General features: G+C 37.6%; 5 protein-coding genes across 6 annotated transcripts; 1 reads left to right on the forward strand and 4 right to left on the reverse strand.

Annotated features, from left to right (window-relative positions):
• Positions 1-1858: 1858 nt before the first annotated feature.
• Positions 1859-3805, reverse strand: LOC106087459 (zinc finger protein 486). The gene is made up of 2 exons (XM_013252512.2): positions 3138-3805; positions 1859-2909 (listed from the first exon to the last, which is right to left on the reverse strand). The coding sequence occupies exons 1-2, from the start codon at positions 3738-3740 to the stop codon at positions 2019-2021; spliced, it is 1494 nt and encodes a 497-aa protein (XP_013107966.2). The 5' UTR covers positions 3741-3805; the 3' UTR covers positions 1859-2018.
• Positions 3806-5260: 1455 nt separating this feature from the next.
• On the reverse strand, positions 5261-7150 carry LOC106087433 (zinc finger protein 62). Its single transcript, XM_013252472.2, has 2 exons — positions 6298-7150; positions 5261-6179 (listed from the first exon to the last, which is right to left on the reverse strand). The coding sequence occupies exons 1-2, from the start codon at positions 6886-6888 to the stop codon at positions 5295-5297; spliced, it is 1476 nt and encodes a 491-aa protein (XP_013107926.1). The 5' UTR covers positions 6889-7150; the 3' UTR covers positions 5261-5294.
• Positions 7151-8579: 1429 nt separating this feature from the next.
• Positions 8580-14758, reverse strand: LOC106087434 (transcription initiation factor TFIID subunit 3). 2 transcript variants are annotated; one of them, XM_013252473.2, is made up of 8 exons: positions 14401-14758; positions 13978-14334; positions 13723-13917; positions 11278-13665; positions 9507-11216; positions 9107-9441; positions 8940-9040; positions 8580-8880 (listed from the first exon to the last, which is right to left on the reverse strand). In XM_013252473.2, exons 1-8 carry the CDS (start codon positions 14564-14566, stop codon positions 8757-8759), a joined length of 5376 nt encoding a protein of 1791 aa, XP_013107927.2. In that variant the 5' UTR covers positions 14567-14758; the 3' UTR covers positions 8580-8756. The 2 variants fall into 2 exon arrangements, with proteins under 2 accessions (XP_013107927.2, XP_013107928.1); XM_013252474.2 differs by lacking the exons at positions 8580-8880; positions 8940-9040 and having other exon boundaries at positions 9352-9441; positions 9503-11216.
• A 900-nt stretch (positions 14759-15658) lies between these two features.
• On the forward strand, positions 15659-17331 carry LOC106087435 (guanine nucleotide-binding protein subunit beta-5). The gene has a single exon (XM_013252475.2). It carries the CDS (start codon positions 16105-16107, stop codon positions 17158-17160), a length of 1056 nt encoding a protein of 351 aa, XP_013107929.1. The 5' UTR covers positions 15659-16104; the 3' UTR covers positions 17161-17331.
• Positions 17243-20330, reverse strand: LOC106087436 (gastrula zinc finger protein XlCGF8.2DB). The gene is made up of 2 exons (XM_013252476.2): positions 19786-20330; positions 17243-18101 (listed from the first exon to the last, which is right to left on the reverse strand). Exons 1-2 carry the CDS (start codon positions 20098-20100, stop codon positions 17367-17369), a joined length of 1050 nt encoding a protein of 349 aa, XP_013107930.1. The 5' UTR covers positions 20101-20330; the 3' UTR covers positions 17243-17366.
• Between the last annotated feature and the right edge of the window lie 258 nt (positions 20331-20588).

Raw genomic sequence — 20588 nt, forward strand, 5'->3', positions numbered from 1 at the left:
TTTAGCCCACTAGAATGCGCAAAAGATTTGCCACATATTTTGCACACATGATTGCTGCGATCTTTTGAATGTATACGTTTGTGAATACGCAGTGCCTTCTTACGTTGAAACTTAGCCTCGCAGACATCACATGGAAGTGGAGTTCATCGGCATGGGCAACAGCATGGACATTTAAATCGTAGATGGAGAAAAACTTTTGCCGCATATTGCGGCTGGTTTCTCGCCGGTATGTCTTCACATATGAGCAGTCAATAATGCAGGTTTCCTAAACTTTTTGCCATACACTTCGCAAACTAATTTGCATACCAATATGACGAAAGGTATTGGATTTCAGTTCCTTTGCAGGGACAATCTTTGCATTTAAATTCCTTGATTCCAGTGTGTCGTTGCCTATGGCGCTTCATGTGTCCGAGCTGTTTAAATGGTTTGCCACAAATATCACAAAATATGCCAGTATGTTTAAACTTATGGGCTCTCAAAAATATTTGTGAACGAAATTCTTCTTTTCATATATTACACGTATGTACTGGTTTGTGTGTCTTCAGCTGCCGGCTTCATTTCGTAGGATTATGAACATTATTGCGATATTTGCGCATAGAACAATATTGAACATGAACAAGGACGTTCTTCGTTTGTGTCAGACTAAAAATAAAAAAAACATTCAAGTTTCTAATATTTTCTTCTTTCATCTGGCTTTTCTTCGGCTTCTGGAATCTTAGTGGCCAAGTTAATTAACAAGAAAAACGTAAAGGTTGCATCATCAAAATAAGTCATGAACTCATTTGAAGTGGAACTTCAAAGCAATGCAAATGTCATTGAGACGATAATCTGGAAGCTGAAGATACAAATAGCAGGGATGAAAATGATTAAAATAAGGAAGAGAGGCCGGATGAGCCTATTAACAAGGGAATGTTCTTTTGGCACTTCTATTAACCTTGCTAATTGCGGTCCAAATAGGTCATTAACCTGATATAGCTCCCACATAAACTGATCTCCCGATTTTGAAGAAATTTTGCTCGGATTATATTGTTATGACTTCCAACATCCGTGATAAGCATTTTTTTAAATCGGTTTATAAGTTGATATAGATTTCTTATTTCCTATTAGTTTTCTACGTCTCCTAGAAGCTTAAATTGTTGACTCATTTGACAGAATTTGTTGTTTTTTTACAATTTCGTTTGCTTTTCCTTATTTTTTGTTTTAAACAATTAAAATTAAAAAATTAGTTAATATTGGGTTGCCCAAAAAGTAATTGCGGATTTTTCATATAGTCGACGTTGACAAATTTTTTCACAGCTTGTGACTCTGTAATTGCATTCTTTCTTCTGTCAGTTATCAGCTGTTACTTTTAGTTTGCTTTAGAAAAAAAAGTGTCAAAAAAGTATTTTTGATTAAAGTTCATTCTAAGTTTTATTAAAAATGCATTTACTTTCTTTTAAAAAATCCGCAATTACTTTTTGGGCAACCCAATAGATGTCTCATTTGTATTATATTGCATATGTCTTTGCAATTTAATTAGTAGCTGAAGGCTCAAAACAATGATACTGAATGAAACTGAAGAAAAATTTCCAAATTTGTACCAATTTTTATTTAACGGTTTTTCTCCTGGCAACTCAACTATAGTGCGGGTGTCGTGCCATTTTGAATTGAAATAGCCAAAGTAAGTCTGTTTAGTAAATAGACTCTCATTCTAACCTTCATACCCTTACCCCTACCCTTACAATGTTTATTTCTCTTTCGAGACGACCATTAATAATGGAAATTTGTTTACAATGGGAAAGGAAAGCGAGACTATTAATCACCACAGGTTTAGAGACTTCATCTACCTCTACTTACAAATAATGTTTATGATGTGAAATTTTGAAAAAATGTAACTTTATTTTTGGTATTGGAAATATTTTATAGAGAATCAAATATTTCGAATTCAAAATACCAATTTACATATTGAATTGATTCACTACCATTAAGCTACGTTAGCAATGTATATGACAAATATCTTTATTTTATTCCCATTTTCTTTATAAATCATATGTGTTTAATAGCTTTTCTTGTTCCATACTAGAAAGAGAAATAACAATCATTGGACAGTTAGAACTTGTTCCAGGTACTCCCTCATTATCCACACTGCTAATTGGATTTCCAATAAATTCGGATGGTACCATAAGCGTTGTTGTAACATCTTTAGTATCGGATTTGTTCATGGCAGTGCCATGTGATCGCATATGAGAATTTAATCCACTAGACTGGGCAAAGGATTTACCACAAATTTTGCAGTGATGACTACCACTATTTTTTGAATGTATTCGTTTATGGATACGCAAAGCCTTCTTGCGTTGAAACCTAGAGCCGCAGATATCACATGGAAATGGACGTTCATCGGTATGGGCAACAGCATGGACATTTAAATCGTAGACGGAGAAAAAACTTTTGCCGCATACTTCACATTTGGCTGGTCTCTCGCCGGTATGTCTTCGCATGTGAGCGGTCAACACTCCACGATCTCTACACTTTTTGCCACAAATTTCGCAAACCACTTGCATTCCAGTATGACAAGACATGTGCGCTTTTAGTTCTTTGAGCGTAAAAAACTCTTTGGGACACTCTTCACATTTGAATTCCTTAATACCGGTATGCCGTATTTTATGGCTCACCATGGTGCCGACATGCCTAAAGGGTTTCCCGCAAATATCACAAAATATGCCAGTATGTTTAAATTTATGTGCTCTCAATATTATTTCTGAACGAAATACTTCATTGCATATATCGCATTTATGTACTGTTTTGGGCGTCTTACTGTCTTGTTTCTTAGGATTATGGGAATAAGAGTTATGTTTTTGCAAAGCATGCTTCGTAAGGTATGATCGTGAGCAAAGGGAACATTTGAAAGGACGTTCGTCGTTGGTTTTGGACTAGAAATAAAAACAAAAGATACAGTAGTTTTTGTTAATTGGACTTTACTGGTAACCATTGACCTGAAACGGGGATTCGTGGAGCAGAGCAGGCCGGAGCGGGTTTGACTTTCCGACCGCGATCCGGTAAAATGGCGCCGCTCTGCTTCGATCTGCTCCGAATCCCTGATCTAGGCACCATAAATTACAATTCCTGTATGTGTAAACTATTTAAAGTCGAATACATACGCTATTATTACTTTTTTTACGGCGTTTTGGTATATCCGTCCATTCGTCCTCTTCTGAATAATTGTCCTCGCTTCTATCTGTGTCTTCTGCTTCCAGATTATGGTCTTCCTCAATGGGATTTAAAGTGCTTTGAACCTTTCCGCATGTTTTAACAACCTCATTTTGCAATACAAAATTGGATTTTCTTTTTTTACTTTCATTAACTAACTGCTGCAAGGGTGTGTCCTCATCCTCCTCGGCTATCTCATCAGACGAAATTTCATTCCATATTCCATTCTCAATTGTGAGTGCTGAAGTGTAATTATTCGAGAAGTCTTCTTGTTTGATGGGATCATTATCAATTTCTGCTTTGATGTCAATGTCATCTGTAAGCAAGGAATCTTTGGTTAACTGTTGGTCTTGTGACCCCAACACATCTTCAAGGCTGATGCTCTCTTCTACCAACGTTAGATGCTGGCTTTGGAAATGGTCCACAAATTGACCGAAGTCAAGTTTCTCGTCACACAAAATGCAGGTCACATTGAAGACAGCTGGAGGTGACATACAGTATATTTCAGCACATTTGAAATTGTTATAGGGCTTTAAAAATTCCGATTTTAACATTTTGCTAATATTTTTAGTAACTGCAGTTCACTTGTTTGTGTTGTTTACAAACAAGAATTCGAAGTCGTAATAAAAATAACGGCGTCGTTTTTAACAAGTTGAAGTTTGTGTTGGTTCAAGGCATGGCATAGTTACCAGGTAATGAACCGTAAACAGCTGAATACAATTTTTTCTCGCGAAGTGTACTATCTGTCAACGAGTTTTAGATGTGTGTATTATAGTTAAGAACCATGACAAACACAAACAACTAAAAATGGCGTGAATTAGTAACATACACAAAATCAGAGTTGCACTGATCACTGATTTTGACAGATAGTGCACTCAATATTTTGTTGTTGGGTAACTGCTCATACCTGTAAATGAATATATTTTGATAGAGCCATTAAATCCAGATTTAAAGAGCAGTGTAGACAGGGTTTAAGCTGCTTGCCAATTGATAGCAAAGTTGTAGGGTTTGTAGAAATATGACGTTTGGTGTGGTGAACAATTTTTGAGTATCCCACGGGCTGGTAACATTTTTGACAGAATCAAAGCAAATTTTGACGTTTATAGAGCAGGGCTCCATGTTTCTAATTGTGAATAGATGCGCAGGTCTATTCCACTTTGCGAGCGGCGATTACTAGCCGCTTACACACATACACACACACATTTATTCGATTATGATAAAATGAGAGGTCGACGTTTTTCGAGACCTGAGGAAACGTTTGATGCGTTCAAAATGAATGTCGCTCAAAAAAAGGCTCGCGTCGATTGGTCAAAAGAAATGCTCCAAAAATACAAAAAAAAATCGAGACCTGAAAAAGCGGTTGATGCATTCAGAATGCATGTTTTGGAGATACCTCAATCAGAGTGGCAAAAGTGCTTCGACAATTGATTCAAAAGCATACAAAAGTGTATTGATCTTAATGGGGACTATTTTGAAAAACAATAAAGCTATTTTTGAAGATTAATATTTGTTTTGTTCTCTAATCCCGAAATATAAAAGGCAACCCTCGTATATGGAGAATTTTCAATCGACACCCCTTTTGACATTTCTAAATAGGCAACCGTAGCGCAGAGTTTAGCATGTCCGTCTATGACGCAGAACGCCTAGGTTCGACGAGACCATCAAAAAAATTTTCGGCGGTGGTTTTCCCCTCCTAACGCTGGCAACATTTGTGAGTTGCCATGTAAAACTTCTCTCCAAAGAAGTGTCGCACTGCGAATATGGAATTGGGCTTTTTGTTTAGATCATTTACATCTATTTAAATGCGATATTTATTTGCAATTGGATATATATGGATAGGTATGTATTCTTAATACAAATACCTTTGATTTACCCAAAAAGTCGAAACAGATTTTTTTTACCAAAACCACAACTTTTTGCACATCAATTCGTATGCCAATTCTTCACAGCAGCTTAGAAAATCAGATTTGGATGAGCTAGCAAACGTATCAAATTTCAAAAAGTTAGTGGTTTACATTTACGAATTGAATTGATATACTATTCAGCTGCGTTAGTAATATATAAGACGAACGACTAATGTACCAATACATACTTTATTTTAATTTTCCTTATAGATCATATTCGTTTAATAGCTTTTGTTGTTCCACATTAGAAAGAGAAATTTCGGTTATTGGACAGTTGGTACTTGTTTCGGCTGCTCCCTCATTATCCAGACTGTTGAGTGAGTTTCCAATAAATTCAGGTGGTGCCATGAGTGTTGATGTCATAGTTTTTACATCAGATCTATGCATGGTAGTTTCATGTGTTCGCATGTGCGAATTTAATCCACTTGACTGGGCAAAGGATTTACCACATATTTTGCAGACATGATTGCTGCGGTCTTTTGAATGTATTCTTTTGTGAATACGCAGAGCCTTCTTACGTTGAAATCTAGAGCCGCAGATATCACATGGAAAAGGGCGATCGTTGGTGTGGGCAACAGCATGTACATTTAAATCGTAGATGGAGAAAAAGCTTTTGCCACATACTTCACATTTTGCTGGTCTCTCTCCGGTATGTCTTCGCATGTGAGCGGTCAACACTCCGCGATCTCGACATTTTTTGCCACAAATTTCACAAACTATTTGCATTCCAATGTGACAATACATGTGCGATTTTAGTTCCTTGGCGGTAAAAAACTCTTTGGGACATTCTTGGCATTTAAATTCCTTAATACCGGTATGTCGTATTTTATGACGCACCATAGTCCCGACCTGCTTAAATGGTTTGCCGCAAATATCACAAAATATGCCGGTATGCTTAAATCGATGTGCTCCCAAAACAATTGCCGAACGAAATATTTCATTACATATATCACACTTATGCACTGGCTTGGGCGTTTTACGGTCTCGTTTCTTGGGATTATGGGCACTATAGTGATGTTTTTGCAAGGCATGCTTTGTCATATATGATCGTGGGCAGAGGGAACATTTGAAAGGAAGCTCCTTGCTAGACTAGAAAAAATTAAGAAAAAGATACACTAGAAGTTTATATTTATAGGCCTCACTGGTTTGGAATCAGTTAAGTAATATCAATGTAGGTAATATTAGCCATTTCAAATCTAATACCTACGTTATTACTGTTTTTATGATGTTTGGATTCGTCCGACCACTCGTCCTCATCTGAACAACTCTCGTCGCTTCCATTTGTATCTTCTGCTCCCAGAAGGCCAATATCTTCAATGGAATTCACAGTGCTTTGAAAATTCACATCGCAGGATTCTACGGCTTTATTTGATTCTCTTTTTTTATTTTCATTAACTAATTGCTGCAAGCATTCATCATCCTCATTCTCTTCAGCCATCTCATCGTACGAGATTTCTTTCGAAAATCTGTTCTCAAGTGTTTCTACAGAAGGATAATTATTGGATAAGTCTTCATGTTTGATGGGATCACTATCAATTTCTTCTTTGATGACAAGTTCATCTGTAAGCAAGCAATCTTTGACTAACGGTTGTTCTTGTGCTCCCACCAAATCTTGAAGTCGGATGCTTTCTTCTACCAGCGTAAGATGCCAACTTTGAAAATGGACCACAAATTGATCAAGGTCAAGTTGCTGGTCACACAAAATGCAGGTCACATTGAAGACAGCTGGTGGTGACATACAATATATTTCGGCACATTTGAAATTGTTGTAGTGTTTTAAGAACTCCGATTTTAACATTTTCAATATTTATTTTTAATAACTGTTGTAGGGCTGTGCAAAAGCTCGTCGATTACATGGTTTGTTTACGAACGGAAGTACAAAGCCGTTGTACAAAAAAGGCGGCGTAACTGCGTTACTTATATACACCTTTATTTGTATGGCTCTCTTATGCAAGATAATTTTGTTCACAGTTAGGAGTAGTTGGTCAACAACACAAAACCGAGGACACTAGGAGTCTTTTGTGTACCCATTAAGCGGATTTCCTCAGTTAGTTTGTATGGAGAAAAATCCTATCCCCGTTTAGCTAAGCGGCTATCTTATCATCCCAAGACATGGGGTCATCATTCAATTTGAATGACAAAACTAAAAGAGAAAGAATGCAACATGTTTATCCACTGAATAAACGTTTTAAGTGGCAAAATTGCTTAGGATTTAAAAAATCACATTTATGAAACCCGAGAAACATTTATTTAAAATTAAAATGACTTTTTTTTTTTGATTTGTTGATAATTTATTATTGGGTTGCCCAAAAAGTAATTGCGGATTTTTTAAAAGAAAGTAAATGCATTTTTAATAAAACTTAGAATGAACTTTAATCAAATATACTTTAGACTTTTTTTCTAAACCAAGCTAAAAGTAACAGCTGATAACTGACAGAAGAAAGAATGCAATTACAGAGTCACAAGCTGTGAAAAAAATTGTCAACGCTGACTATATGAAAAATCCGCAATTACTTTTTGGGCAACCCAATATATCAGATGTGGTGTCCAGTGCTAACAACGTTAAAGTATGAAGCATTTAGCGGGAAGAACGTTTTATTTACCCTAATGGTTGGGACTATGTACGTTTTTCGCCGGTGAAAACACATGTTTTTCATAGTTATTTTTTAGAACACATAACAAATCTCAATGAAAACATAATACTTTTGTGAAAATTTCTTCATAAGTTATGAGGGAATGTCCTATTGAATGAAAATAGCAAATTTTTTTGCTTCAAAATCTTTTATCTAAAAAAGTAGCTAGCGAAATCGCTAGCTTATGGAGAAATAAAGGAGCTCTTCCCGCTAAATGTTTTGTATGTGTACGTTGAACTACACTAATTCGATAAAATCAAATATCACCCATATATATTGTTTTAATTAAAGGTAAATGTTACTTGCAGTGTGTTAATGTGATTTTGATAAAATCCATAGTCATTTTTGTATACCAAAATGATTTGTTATTGAATAAATAGGTCTGTTCGAGTACTTTTCCAGTAAAAATTTGTAGGAGAATAAGAGCCATTTTACTCTCTTTAAAAAATTTGCAAGCAAAAGTACGTGGACGACTTCCAGTCAAAATTTGCAGAAAAACAGCTGATTTTTGTTTTGGTTTGTTTTTTTGCTTGCTTGGAAACTCTCATACCCGAACTCTGCTTGCTTGGAGAGTTCGGGTATGAGAGTTTGGTAATTGAGAGCTAGCTTGCAAATTTCTACGGATGGTTTTTCCCCCGCAGAAATTTGCAGCATCGAACAACTGTTGTATGAAAACTAGCTGTTTAATTCAAATATATAGCAAAAGAGAGTAAAGGATTTGATTATTCTCCTGCAAATTTATACCTCGTATGATTTCTCTATTTTACACGCTTACAAACAATTTTCCATTCCATTAACTGTTTATAAGCTCGATTATATAATCATGGAAAATTAAATATAATAATAAAATAATAAATTATTATGAATTTATTGTTTTTATTTTATTACAGTAATTATGTTTGGGTTTTAATATATATAAAACTATTGGATTTTATATACTTATGGTATATGAACGTATTAATAGGAAAATTATACAACATGTCTTAAATCTAATATATTATGTATATGTATAAATCATGTCAAGTTCTTAAAATTACTTCTTTTTATTACGTTTACGTTTTTTATCCGATCCATGCAGTCCTTTCTTACGAGTTATACAAACGCGACAAAACCAGTCTTCATTATCTTTGGGCGCCACATATATGCCCACACACACCCTGAGAAAGAGTAAATTGAGACATGCGAGTTTTGATTACATTGAAAATAAAATACTTACCAATGATACCAGGCATCACAACCGTCACAACCTATCATAGGGGAGCCATCGTCTACCTTGCCACAGGCTGGACAAATCCAAACTCGATTTCCCTCAGCATCCTGCCATATATTGTGAATTAATTTAAAGTTTTTTTTTTTTTTTTACTAAAATTAATTTACACTTACGATATATGAGGAGGGTCTGCTGGTCTCAGTTATTAGAGTTAAAGGACTTTGCCTATCGGCAGAAGTATGCGCTTTTGTAACATCTGTGCTTTGATTAGAACTGCCTGAAGCTGTAACCATGTCATGCTTCGTGGTTTGCAAGAGCTGGTGCGGCAGCAATACCGAACTAGCCGATATTGTACCGCCCGAGAGCCAAGGATTTGGTGGTGGCACTATCATGTTTATATTCGAAGTTGAACTAGGCTTGCTAACATCCCCAAATGTGTCCAATGGTCCGGCACTGGCGGTGGAAAGACTGTTTGTAGCGGAACTTGGTCCAGTTATTAAATCACCTCCTATTGGTGTGATAATGCACGATTTAGTTGTGTTTAGCAAAATGATGCAGAATGTACATACATACCTGGATTAACTTTCTGTTTTGGTGGTCGGGTAACGAGAGGAGATATTCTAGCCAACTCTGGAGAAGGTTCTCGTTGGTTATCGCGCGGTGGTGATTTTGATACTGTGTGTGTCGTCGCAGTCGCTGTAGCAGCACTACTGCTACTTGAAGTTTTGTGCAAATCATCTATCGGCGTAGGGGACTGGGTAGAACCCAATTTCAAAGTTAATTTCGGCACAACCGATGCACTTGGAGTAGCAGTTGAAGGAGCAGTTGCCACGAAGCTGTCCACCTCATTGTTTGACGAAGCATTTACGACTACGGAAGGTGAGGATTTTTGTTTTCTCTCAACTTCAGGCAACGAACTCGTTGAAATTTGCAAAGGCGCTTGAGCTATAACTGTGGACGTTTCTTCCATGGCGGAACGTTGTTTTTCTTTTTTCTTTTCCTTCTTTAGTTTCTTTATTAGATCTTTATCTTTTACTTTATCAACGCCACTGATGCCACCAGCGACGTCTGTAACGACATTAATACTTGGAGGAGTTTCAGCGCCAATCGGTTCCAATTTCTCTTTAGATGGCGATGTTTCTTGCGATTGTAAATACCTCTCAGCCTTCTCTTTGCTCTTCGATTTATCTTTTTTATCCTTTTTCTTTTTGATTTTTCCCTCCTTTAATTCCTTCTTAATCTTTTTGTGTTCCTTTCGTTTTTTTTGCATGTCAAAAATATTTGTGGATGCAGATAATGTTGCAGATGTTGGCATGGCCGCAGTAATTGTAACGTTGTCAAAAACAGAGGAGGACGTCGTGTTAAACTCTGATGGGGGTTTGTGTGTAAATGTGGGATTGGCATTAGCAGTCAAACTATTGAATGGAATATTTTTTGAGGAGTAAGCCAATCCTGTTGAAGTAAGTGGTATCAAATCGGCCCCTCCCGCTAGTTTACTGACACCCTCAGGTTTCTCTGGGTTTATTAAAGTACTTGTTATGCTGGCCGATGTCTTCTTAACTTGTTTTTTGAGCTTTTTGAGCTCTTTTGAGGATAAATCGGATTCTAGTGATAATGTTGGCGGTGGTTTATTGGCAGCTGCATTAGCCACAAATATTTCATCAATATTAATGTTTGGCTGTGTTATTGTGGGAGTTGGCGCCGGTACTGGTGTTGGTTCCACAATAGGTAATGGGAGTGGAGTTTTCAATGGCGGCGGTGGTGGTTGGCTCATTTCATCAGAATCGTCCGACACTTCTATGGGTTCATTGTTTAATGTTATTGGTGGCTGTTTTAGGCCAGGTGTTGGGTGGTGTTTTTTATTCATGGAGAAATCCAAACCTGTATCTTGAGTTAGCGGTGGCCTTTTCATTGGTTTACTAAGAGAGGCTAAATCAATGGGACTGTCATTCTTTTTCATCAGCTGCTCAAATGTATTTATCGACATTCCACCCGGTGCAGATGGCATAGATTTTGTGCTGTGGCTTAGACTATTTTCGGATGTATGGGCCTCCACTATTTTCTTAAGAATATTGTCCTGAGGTGCTGCTATACTAAGCGAATTACGCGACTTTGGAGTTTTAGTCAAATCGTGTTCACCATGGAGTTCTGTGGAAACTTTATTTAGTTCTGGTGTATTCAGTTTCAGAAATTCTGGTACCAATGGTGCTACGTTACAATAATTCCTCTCCAAGGAATCTGCAACTTTCTTTTTGTTTCCCATCGATAAATCTTCACTTGTTTCTAAAACAAAGTACAAATCATTTGAGGAAAATTTGACATTTAGAATTAATGCTTTCTTTACCTTGTGAGCTAGTATCAAGTGAAGTTTGCTGCTTTAAATTTGGAAATGGAAACATTCCCGCTAGTAGAGGATTCTTAGGGTTGCTCTGAAATGCTCCCAGGCCGGGGGTTGGAAAGAGACTGGGGGTTGGAATAAGACCTGGTCGAGCTGTAAACGGAAAAGGTAGTATAGACAGCATACTGCTGGGTAAATTAGGAAAAGCCGGACGATTAGGCAGCATAAAGGGTTGTCCGAGACCAGCGGCCGCTGCAGCAGCCATAGCTTCCATGCCTTGCATCAGACGTTTCGAGGCTGCCTGACCAGCTGGCGACTTTAAAGGTGATGTAGAAGTTTGCGGAAATTGGGATAGGGATGGTGATGGTAACTTTTTACCAGTTATTAGACTGGTATCAACCGACAACTCGTTACCACCACTTGTTGAAGGAGCAGGCTTAAGTATGGTATCCATACGCATTAACTTTTTATTGATATTTTGCACTTCCTCGTTTGTCGGCACTACACCCATAGACATATTTGTTGGCATTGGCATCATCATATTTTTCTCGTTACTAAGTATGTCTTGCTTCATAATTTTGTTCTTTTTCTTTTGTTCCTTTCTCTCCTTTGCGGCGGCCATAATAAGCATCTGTTGCTGCAGCTGTTTATTCTGGGACCATTCCATGGGATTGATGGGAGGATTATTAAAGAATTGGGCTACGTTATCGAAACTCAAGTTGCCCGCTCCGACCGCCGTCGCAATATCGGGAGGTATAGGCATTTGCGTTGGGAAAAGTTTAGGGTCCAACTTCATCTTCTTATTTTTCTTAAGCAAACTCGCAGGTATAGCTCCCGGAATTTTTGGGCTATTTTTACTGCCAGGTTTACGACCCCTCTTTTTGGGTTTGTTGGCCATATCAGCAGCTTCGCCCCCCGGAGGTTTTTCTCCGAACACTCTGTTCAACATGCTCAAGTCTGTTGGTGGTTGATTAGGTACATTTAAACTGGGCGGAGGGTCTTTGATATCATCTAAATTTATAATGTTGTTCGCTCCACTATCTGGTAAGGGTGGAAACAAAGACCGCCCTACCGACGTGGAAGTGCCCAAAGCAGGTCCAGGACCTGGTGCTGGCGTTATAGTAGTGCCAGAAGGCAAATTAATTATTGGCGTATCTGATAATCCTGTTGGCATACGCAACGGCAACGGTGTGGGGGATGAAGATTTTGGAGTTTTCTGCTTCGAAATCTTTTTGAAAATGTTTAACTTACTACGGTCCGGTTCGTTTGACAATTTCAGCTCTTTTCCATCTCCCGTTAGAAGAGGCACTGGCGTCAGTGTAGCAGAGTCACCCAATACAAGAGTATCGGTCATAACTGGTGTTTTCAGGTTCTTGTTAATTATTGCCTCCACCAAATGCGGTGGTTGTTGACCTGGCGAAATCGCCATACTTGGCATAAATCCTGTCTTCACTGGGGATAAAGCACAATTTGCATCCTTTTGTTCAATAATTTTAGGCTTCTGTTCTTCTAAATCTACTACCAAAGGCGGCTTGACCAATGCTTCTTTAGTAGGCGCAATCGGGGTGAAAAGTGGAACTAATGGCGGTGGGGCTGTTTGCATAAGCGACTTCTTATGTTTTTGAGCTTCCATCATCATTTGCTGTTTTATTTGCTTCTGCCTTTGTTTACCATATTTTTTAAGCAACTTTTCCAATTGTATTCTTTCCGGGCCTGGAGGTAAAACTTGTAAAATTTGAGGATTCAAAATTTTCGATTTTTTATCCGATCCCATAATGGCGCTTAGCAATTCGGCTGGAATTTTTCCTTGCTTTGCCATTTTCTGCAACATTTTTATATATTTTCTCTGTGTCTTTTCTGCTGGGTCCAATTTGCCAGGTTTTTCTTGTGTGTGTTTCTCCGAAAGTGGCTGACCCGACAGAAGAGGCTGTTTTTGTTTCTTGGCTTTTTTTAGAAGCATGTTCGCATAGTTGTTTGGATTGTTGTGATGTATGCCAGCTGATAAACTGTTTTGCATTAATGTGGCTTGTTTCTTTTTGTTTAGCTTTGGAGGCTTTGTGCCAGTCGGATTTATGGGATTGGGCAACTGATTATGATTAAGTAATTTATCCTTTTTACCAGACATTTCAGCAGATGTAACATCTATCTTTCTGTTTGTCACATTAAAATCTAGGGCTTTGGTGGTCGAAGATTTTTTAGACTCTTTATTGGAAGATTGTGTCAAATTTTTATCCTTATCAGATTCCTCAGTTTTTATCAAATCAACCATGGGAGCTGGTGTAGTATTCGAAGAGCGCGAAACCGGTCTTGAAACAGGTGGTGCAGGTGCTGGTAATGGTGGAGGGGGAGGTGGTGGCGTTGGCGGAGGGGGTGCATCAAATCCCATTAACTTATCTGAAATATTGAGATAATCAAACGAAATTCTGTTGCTGCCATTCTTCTGTGCCTTACCAATAATATCTGGCACAATGGCTTCCGGCATTTTTCCCTCAACTGCAGGTGATATGTAACCACCAGTTGTCATGACAACACTACTTACTTCTCTCGTAGGCCTATCTGCATCATCAAAATTAGAGCTGGGCTTGAAAAGGGATTGCAGGGTATTTTTGTCCAGAATACTTGCAGAAGACGTTCCCGCTCCAGATTCTGTAAGGTTAATAATATTTTGCTAATCATAATATTAATTTACAAAAAAAAAGTCCTTACCACTATTATGAGCCCTGGCAACGCCATCTGTTGCACCGTTTTCAGTATTCGGCTTTATATCGGACGTCGACAACCCATTCGAAGTTGATGGTAGGATAGGGTCCAGAGGCTGGGAAATCTCTGGAGGCAGCATAGGAGGCAAATGATCATGCACATGCACAGGTCTCGTCAACACTTCTTTGCTTCCAGGTTTAAGAAAATTCAAATATGAATTTTTGCGGGCAGGAAATTTTGGTATCTCTGTGGCAAAGGGAACCGGTTCCACATTGTTCACATAGTCCAATAACTCGCTTACATTCACATTAATACTATTCAATGTCAATGTCACATCATCCATATTGGCTTCGGTGCGATTATCTGAAAGCATGAAACATTTAACCCAACACATTGTATGTATGTAGTTAGTACATGCACAATACTTACAGTGCTCAACCTGTCGCCTGAGGTCACGAGTAAACTCCCTCATAAACTTATCCAATACATCCTGCAGAAGTTCCAAAGGTGCCGACTGTGTTGCATTGTACCCAATTGTCTGACATATTTGTGCCACAGCCACACGCAAAACATCTTTCATGTATTGATCAGTCATTTTTCTTTTTCACTTACTTATCTCTATTAAGTCGATTATTTTTATTGAGAGATATTTGTGGCAGGTTTTGACATATTCTTTTATGATCACTTTAGGGTACTAAGTTTTTTAGTTTTTTGGTTTTCTACGAATATTAAGCTCTTTTTTTGACATATATTATTATTATGCGATTTTGGATTTTGTGTATAAAACAATAAAGAGATTAAAGTCGACTCAAAACAAATCAACGCCGTTACCAGTTCATAGAGAAGTATATATAATACGTAACGTCAGGCGCTACGTAACGTATCAGTATTTTGTTTTATGGCTGGTACTATATTCGCAAAAAATCTTTCTGATTTCATTCAGTAGGACATTCCCTCAATACTTATGAAAGTAATGTGAAAAACGAATATAGTAACATAGATAGGTCTTCAGGGGTGGTTATCCCCCCCTAATACAGGCGACATTTGTGAGGTACTTTGCCTTGTAAAAAAGTTTCCCCAAAGTCGCTCTGCGGCACGCCGTTTGGACTCGGCTATAAATAGGAGGCCCCTTATAATTGAACTAAAAACTAGAATAGGACAGCAATCAGTTATATGTGGGAAGTTTACAGCTGTTCCTTAATGGAATGCTCATGGACAAATTTGCAATCATTACATTACTCAAAAGTATAAAAATGTAAGAGGTGCATTAATATCCCTAAATGAAAAGGTCCCCCGATTAGACTTTTGAGACTCTAAGAAAAAAAAATTGACTTTATAGGGCGCACCTTTGACGCTTTTCCATTATTGTTCCATGAAATTAAAAAATGTTTAAAGTTTTTTAATTTTCCTTTTTAATCTATTCCACCACATTAGTAATTTACTCATCAATTACCTTTGCCCCAAAAACGGACATCAGATTCGAGTTTCTGAGGTCAACCCACATTTACATACCAATTTTCAGCGGAATCTAAGGTGTGCCCTATTAAGTACCTTTTTGCCTTAAGCTCTTTTGACATTGAAGAATTTATTTATATATCAAAATTCTCTCTTTTGATTAACCTTCAAGCAAACTCTTGTATTACTCGAATATGTAACTTCGAGATCGACAAACAGGTCATAAATTTCTTTTTAGAAACCATAGTGATCAGTAGCCAAGTTTTCACCAACCGAACTTAACAAGTTTGTATTTGCTCAGACCAGCTCGGGCGGGCTAAACTATTCCCGAAAGTCCATTTAAGAGGCTTTCTAAAGTAAATTCAACAAACCAATTTCAAACAAACATAAGGAGGACGCAGACAAAATCTAATGTTGGAGGATTTGTGTCTGTGATGTAATTTTATGTAAAATATGTTTGTAAATATATGAATAAAACGCTAACGGCTGATTGCTACTCCGATTGCTCCAGTATATATACACACAAACAAAATACGTTATGCGCATGACATGTATAAAATTCCAGTGTACCTTATTTTTGCAAAAATTGATTGTTCTCCCCGAAGCATTAGCAGAAGAATAGTATATTTAACTATAAATTGTTAGCTGTGGTTGGCGAAAAGCGGATTTTCTTTAGAAATGGCTGATACACAGGCAAATGCCAATGACAAAATGGCAAGTCTTTTAAAGGAGGCTGAAAATTTGAAATCTAAATTGGAAGAGGAACGCCAAAAACTGAATGATGTTAGCTTGTCGTCGATTGCTGAACGCTTGGAGCAGATCGCCTTTGTCAACATAAAACCCCGTAAAGTATTGAAAGGTCATCAAGCAAAAGTACTATGCACCGACTGGAGCCCAGATAAACGACACATCATCTCATCATCACAGGATGGTCGTTTAATCATATGGGATGCCTTTACCACCAATAAAGAGCATGCTGTCACCATGCCCACTACTTGGATTATGGCTTGTGCCTATGCTCCTTCGGGCAATTATGTGGCATGTGGTGGTTTAGACAATAAGGTAACCGTCTATCCAATAACATCGGATGAAGAAATGTCGGCCAAGAAACGAACTGTGGGCACTCACACCAGTTACATGTCTTGCTGTATCTATCCGAATTCGGACCAACAAATTCTCACCGGAAGTGGCGATTCTACCTGTGCTTTATGGGATGTTGAGTCGGGACAACTTTTGCAAAGTTTCCATGGGCATTCGGGAGATGTTATGGCCATAGATTTGGCTCCAAATGAAACTGGTAATACCTTTGTTTCCGGCAGTTGTGATCGCATGGCCTTTATTTGGGATATGAGATCTGGATGTGTGGTACAATCGTTTGAGGGTCATCAATCAGATGTGAACAGTGTAAAATTCCATCCAAGTGGCGATGCCATAGCTACAGGCTCCGATGATAGTAGCTGCCGTTTGTTCGACATGCGTGCCGACAGAGAAGTGTCCGTATTCTCCAAAGAGAGCATAATATTTGGGGTGAACTCTGTTGATTTTTCTGTAAGCGGACGTTTGCTATTTGCTGGCTACAATGATTACACTGTCAATTTATGGGACACCCTGAAATCGGAACGCATTTGTTTGTTGTACGGGCACGAGAATAAGGTGTCTTGTGTTCAAGTGTCGCCGGATGGCACGGCTCTTTCAACCGGAAGCTGGGATTATACTATTCGCGTATGGGCCTAAGCATTTTAAGTGGAAACGTAATTATTAATAGGGACTAAGTTACCAGATATCCTAAACACTTATGAAAAGTACTAAATGAATGTAGTTTGTTATAGTGTGTTACAATTTATGAGAACAAAAATTTATTATAAATGTTCAAATATTAAATAAATTCAATATATAAACATGAAACTAAGCATTCGATTTATTGTACTTCATTATGTTGTTCAACTTTCGTCATTCCCAAATATCGAAAGACTTTCCTGTTTGTGTTTACGCATGTGGGCCGACAAGCCAGCCGCTTGGGAATATGCACAATTACATATTTTGCATACAAATTTTTTTACATTGGAATGTAAATGCCGATGGTGGTAAAGTGATTTTCGACCGGCAAACGATTTGCCACAAACATCACACACATGAGCCCTTTCGGTGGCGTGCACTTCCAAATGATCCTTTAGAAAGTGCTTGGAAGCAAATCTACTGCCGCAAATGGTGCAAGAGTATGGCTTTTCCCCGCTGTGCGTTCTCAGATGAACCGTAAGAAATTCCTTACTGCGTTGGCGAGATCCACAAATTTCACACACATATGCTGGGGGAATGTGGGTACGTTTGTGAGCACTCAGTCGCCTGTTATTGGGAAAGGCTTTGTTGCAATTCTCATGGTCGCATAGAAAATTTCGCGTTTCAATGTGGCTCTCCCGATGAAACCGAAGACTTTCATATTTTTCAAACTCTCTGCCACAAGTTTTGCACGTGTATCCTGGGCCATCTTTGTGCACACGTTTATGAAGCGCCAGATAACGTTTTTCTGCAAATGTTTTATCGCATTTGTTGCAACGAAATTCTTTGGATTCATGCTGTTGGCGCCTATGGAAATTTAAAGAGAATTTGGTGGTAAAACTTTTGCTGCATACGGAGCATAAAAACTGCTGCTGTTGCATCTGACAAATTTTTTCAGACTAAAAAGAAGAGATAATTGGGAAATTTTGAAGCTAAATCTGGTAAAAATTAGAAAGTGAGAACGATAAAGATAAAAAAAATGTTCATACAAATGAAAGTAGATTGGAAAATCAAATGAGGCGCATTATTCAATTGGAGGCCACCATGAGCGCATGGGTTAGCTATGATGTCATGGTACTAATATTCTATAACGGTAAGCCCTCATTCAAAAGGCAGAATTTCTTCCAACAAAATTTTGGGTTTTTTATTCAAAAATGTGAAGGCCACAGCACTTATTGATATGTGAGAAGTTTGCCCCTGTTCCTTCATGGGCCACCTTGGCACAGGCGAAAGAACAAAAAAAAATAAAAATCACGAAATTAATTGTTTAATTGAAGCTGCTTCAATCACAAAAATGATAATATCAATCACAGTTTTTAAAAAAGGCGATTGAAAAAAAATTCAATTAAAAAAATTGCGTATTCAATTAAAAAAAATTATTGAAATTTCAAAATAATTTTTTAATTAATCTAATTAAAACAAAAAGTGATTGAAATTTTCAATAAATTCTTTAATTGATCCAACTAAACAAATGATTGAAATTTCCGAAATGTCCAATTAACTATTTATTAGACTAATTAAAAATTTAATTGATAGTGTACAAAAGTAGCTATCACAGTTTTTGAAAAAGGTAATTGAAAAAATCTTCAATTCTATATTTGATCCAACTAAACAAATGATTGAAATTTCCAAATTAATTTTTTATTAGGCTAATTAAAAATTTAATTTACTTGCTGTTGTAGCAGTGTGTTGTATACTGAGGCCTACTAGTTTCGGCAGTTGAACCATCCAGATCGCTTTAATATGCCGTACAACTTGTGAGTTTTCACATCCGCTAATTCAGAAAAGTTCCTAAAGAAATGAGAAATTAAAGTAAAAACCCTTCTTCCTGCCAGTTCGTGGCAACCGCACATCACATGTTTTTCTCTTGCTCGGCGTCCTCACAGCTTTTGCTAATGTCGTTACATGCAACCTTCAGTCTATCAAGACTGAGACTGAGTGCCTATGATATTTGCTTTGATAAGGCGAGTTATTGGGGCCTTTGATGTTCCCAATGGCCACGACGTTCCCACGGCGGTCGGTCCCATTGAACAGAAAGAGCTTGCTCACAAGATAGCTGTGTGCACCATACAATCTGGAACTTTGAGGCCCGATCTGTGTGGTGTTCTTTGCTGTCACGAGAAGCTTAGCTGCGAGCTACCTGGAAATGTGGTTACAACGACGACGACAAGCTTGCTCACCTATGGAGTTTGACGAGGATCTCTACCCCCAAATACAAAAAATGTGGCTACAATAACAACCGTTTTAAGTCTAGATTAGGGCACATAATTTTGGAGTGTTTTCAAGCCGCACTTTGTAACCATCTGTCATTCTTGACTTTTGTTTTTCTGCCCGAAAACCTAGCTTACATGCCAATGGAGGCTATCCACATATCTCATTTCCTCTTGAAATGTGTAAGGTGCCGTCTGCTCTACAATTTTCTGGGATATCTAAGATGTGGAATATATACTTCTGAGGGCCTAACATCACCACTTTGATGAGTTACAAAGATCAACTATCGTTCAATCCTCTTGTGTTGAGTATAACAAGTATTTTCCAATATATTGTAAACTACATAGCTATGTATTTTTTGACATCACTTACCTTCTTAAGTATAAATAGTTCATTTTCCTCATCATCAGAGCCGCAATTTTCATCCAATATGTTATTTTGTTCATCTTCCTCTGAAGATGTAGGTTGACTGTCTTCCTGCAGATCGTCTATTTGCCTTGGTACATTTGAACATAGTGAAGATGAATGAATTGTTTGAAAGTGCTCTATGAATTCATTGTATTGAAAAATTTTGATTTCACACAATTTACACACGATAAAAAATGAACTCTCAGATTGACAAACAATTTCGCCACATGTCTGGTTGATATTTTGAGTTGGTGGTAGGGCGAAAAATGTTTTCAACATTTTATAACAAAAACTATACAATTTTTTTGCAAAAATTTTCTATTTTCGTGTAGGTGTGTAATTGTGTAGAACAAAATATTTACGAATGTAAGTTTAAAACGAAGCCGAAACTGGGACACAAAACATTGAACAAAACAGCTGACCAGCCACATTGTGAGTTAAAGGGGATTCGATAAATTTTTAACTGATTTTAAATTTGAAAGAAAAAACAGCACATTTTTAAATAGATACATAGGTCTATTAATATATTTTGTCACCATATAAACCCATCCCCGTATTTAAGTTCGTAATCCCCTGGAGCATTAGTTTTTCCAAATTTGGCGGAATCAAGTATAATTGCGCCCTCCAGCACTTATAAAAAACCAGTAAGGAAGGGCAAAAGACGGGCGAAGCCGCTGTATAATACCCTACACCTACCCTGTAAGTATAATGTGGGAGCTATATCCAATTTTGATGGACCTCGGCTAGCAAATATGTTCAAACTGTAT

This window comes from Stomoxys calcitrans, chromosome 4 (genome assembly GCF_963082655.1).
Source record: "Stomoxys calcitrans chromosome 4, idStoCalc2.1, whole genome shotgun sequence".
Taxonomy (NCBI): domain Eukaryota; kingdom Metazoa; phylum Arthropoda; class Insecta; order Diptera; family Muscidae; genus Stomoxys; species Stomoxys calcitrans.

Bases quoted from the DNA above. Each gene is read 5' to 3' on its own strand.
- LOC106087459 (XM_013252512.2), bottom strand. From the start codon at position 3,740: ATGTTAAAATCGGAATTTTTAAAGCCCTATAACAATTTCAAATGTGCT. The intron at 2,910-3,137 runs GTATGTATTCGA...TTTTATTTCTAG, and splicing joins GTAAAAAAAGTAATAATAGC to TCCAAAACCAACGACGAACG.
- LOC106087433 (XM_013252472.2), bottom strand. From the start codon at position 6,888: ATGTTAAAATCGGAGTTCTTAAAACACTACAACAATTTCAAATGTGCC. The intron at 6,180-6,297 runs GTAGGTATTAGA...AATTTTTTCTAG, and splicing joins ATCATAAAAACAGTAATAAC to TCTAGCAAGGAGCTTCCTTT.
- LOC106087434 (XM_013252473.2), bottom strand. From the start codon at position 14,566: ATGACTGATCAATACATGAAAGATGTTTTGCGTGTGGCTGTGGCACAA. The intron at 13,666-13,722 runs GTAAGGCACAGA...TCAATATTTCAG, and splicing joins CATTGTGCCAGATATTATTG to ATAAGTTAATGGGATTTGAT. The intron at 9,041-9,106 runs GTAAGTGTAAAT...AATATATGGCAG, and splicing joins GCAGACCCTCCTCATATATC to GATGCTGAGGGAAATCGAGT.
- LOC106087435 (XM_013252475.2), top strand. From the start codon at position 16,105: ATGGCTGATACACAGGCAAATGCCAATGACAAAATGGCAAGTCTTTTA.
- LOC106087436 (XM_013252476.2), bottom strand. From the start codon at position 20,100: ATGTTGAAAACATTTTTCGCCCTACCACCAACTCAAAATATCAACCAG. The intron at 18,102-19,785 runs GTAAGTGATGTC...TCTTCTTTTTAG, and splicing joins AACTATTTATACTTAAGAAG to TCTGAAAAAATTTGTCAGAT.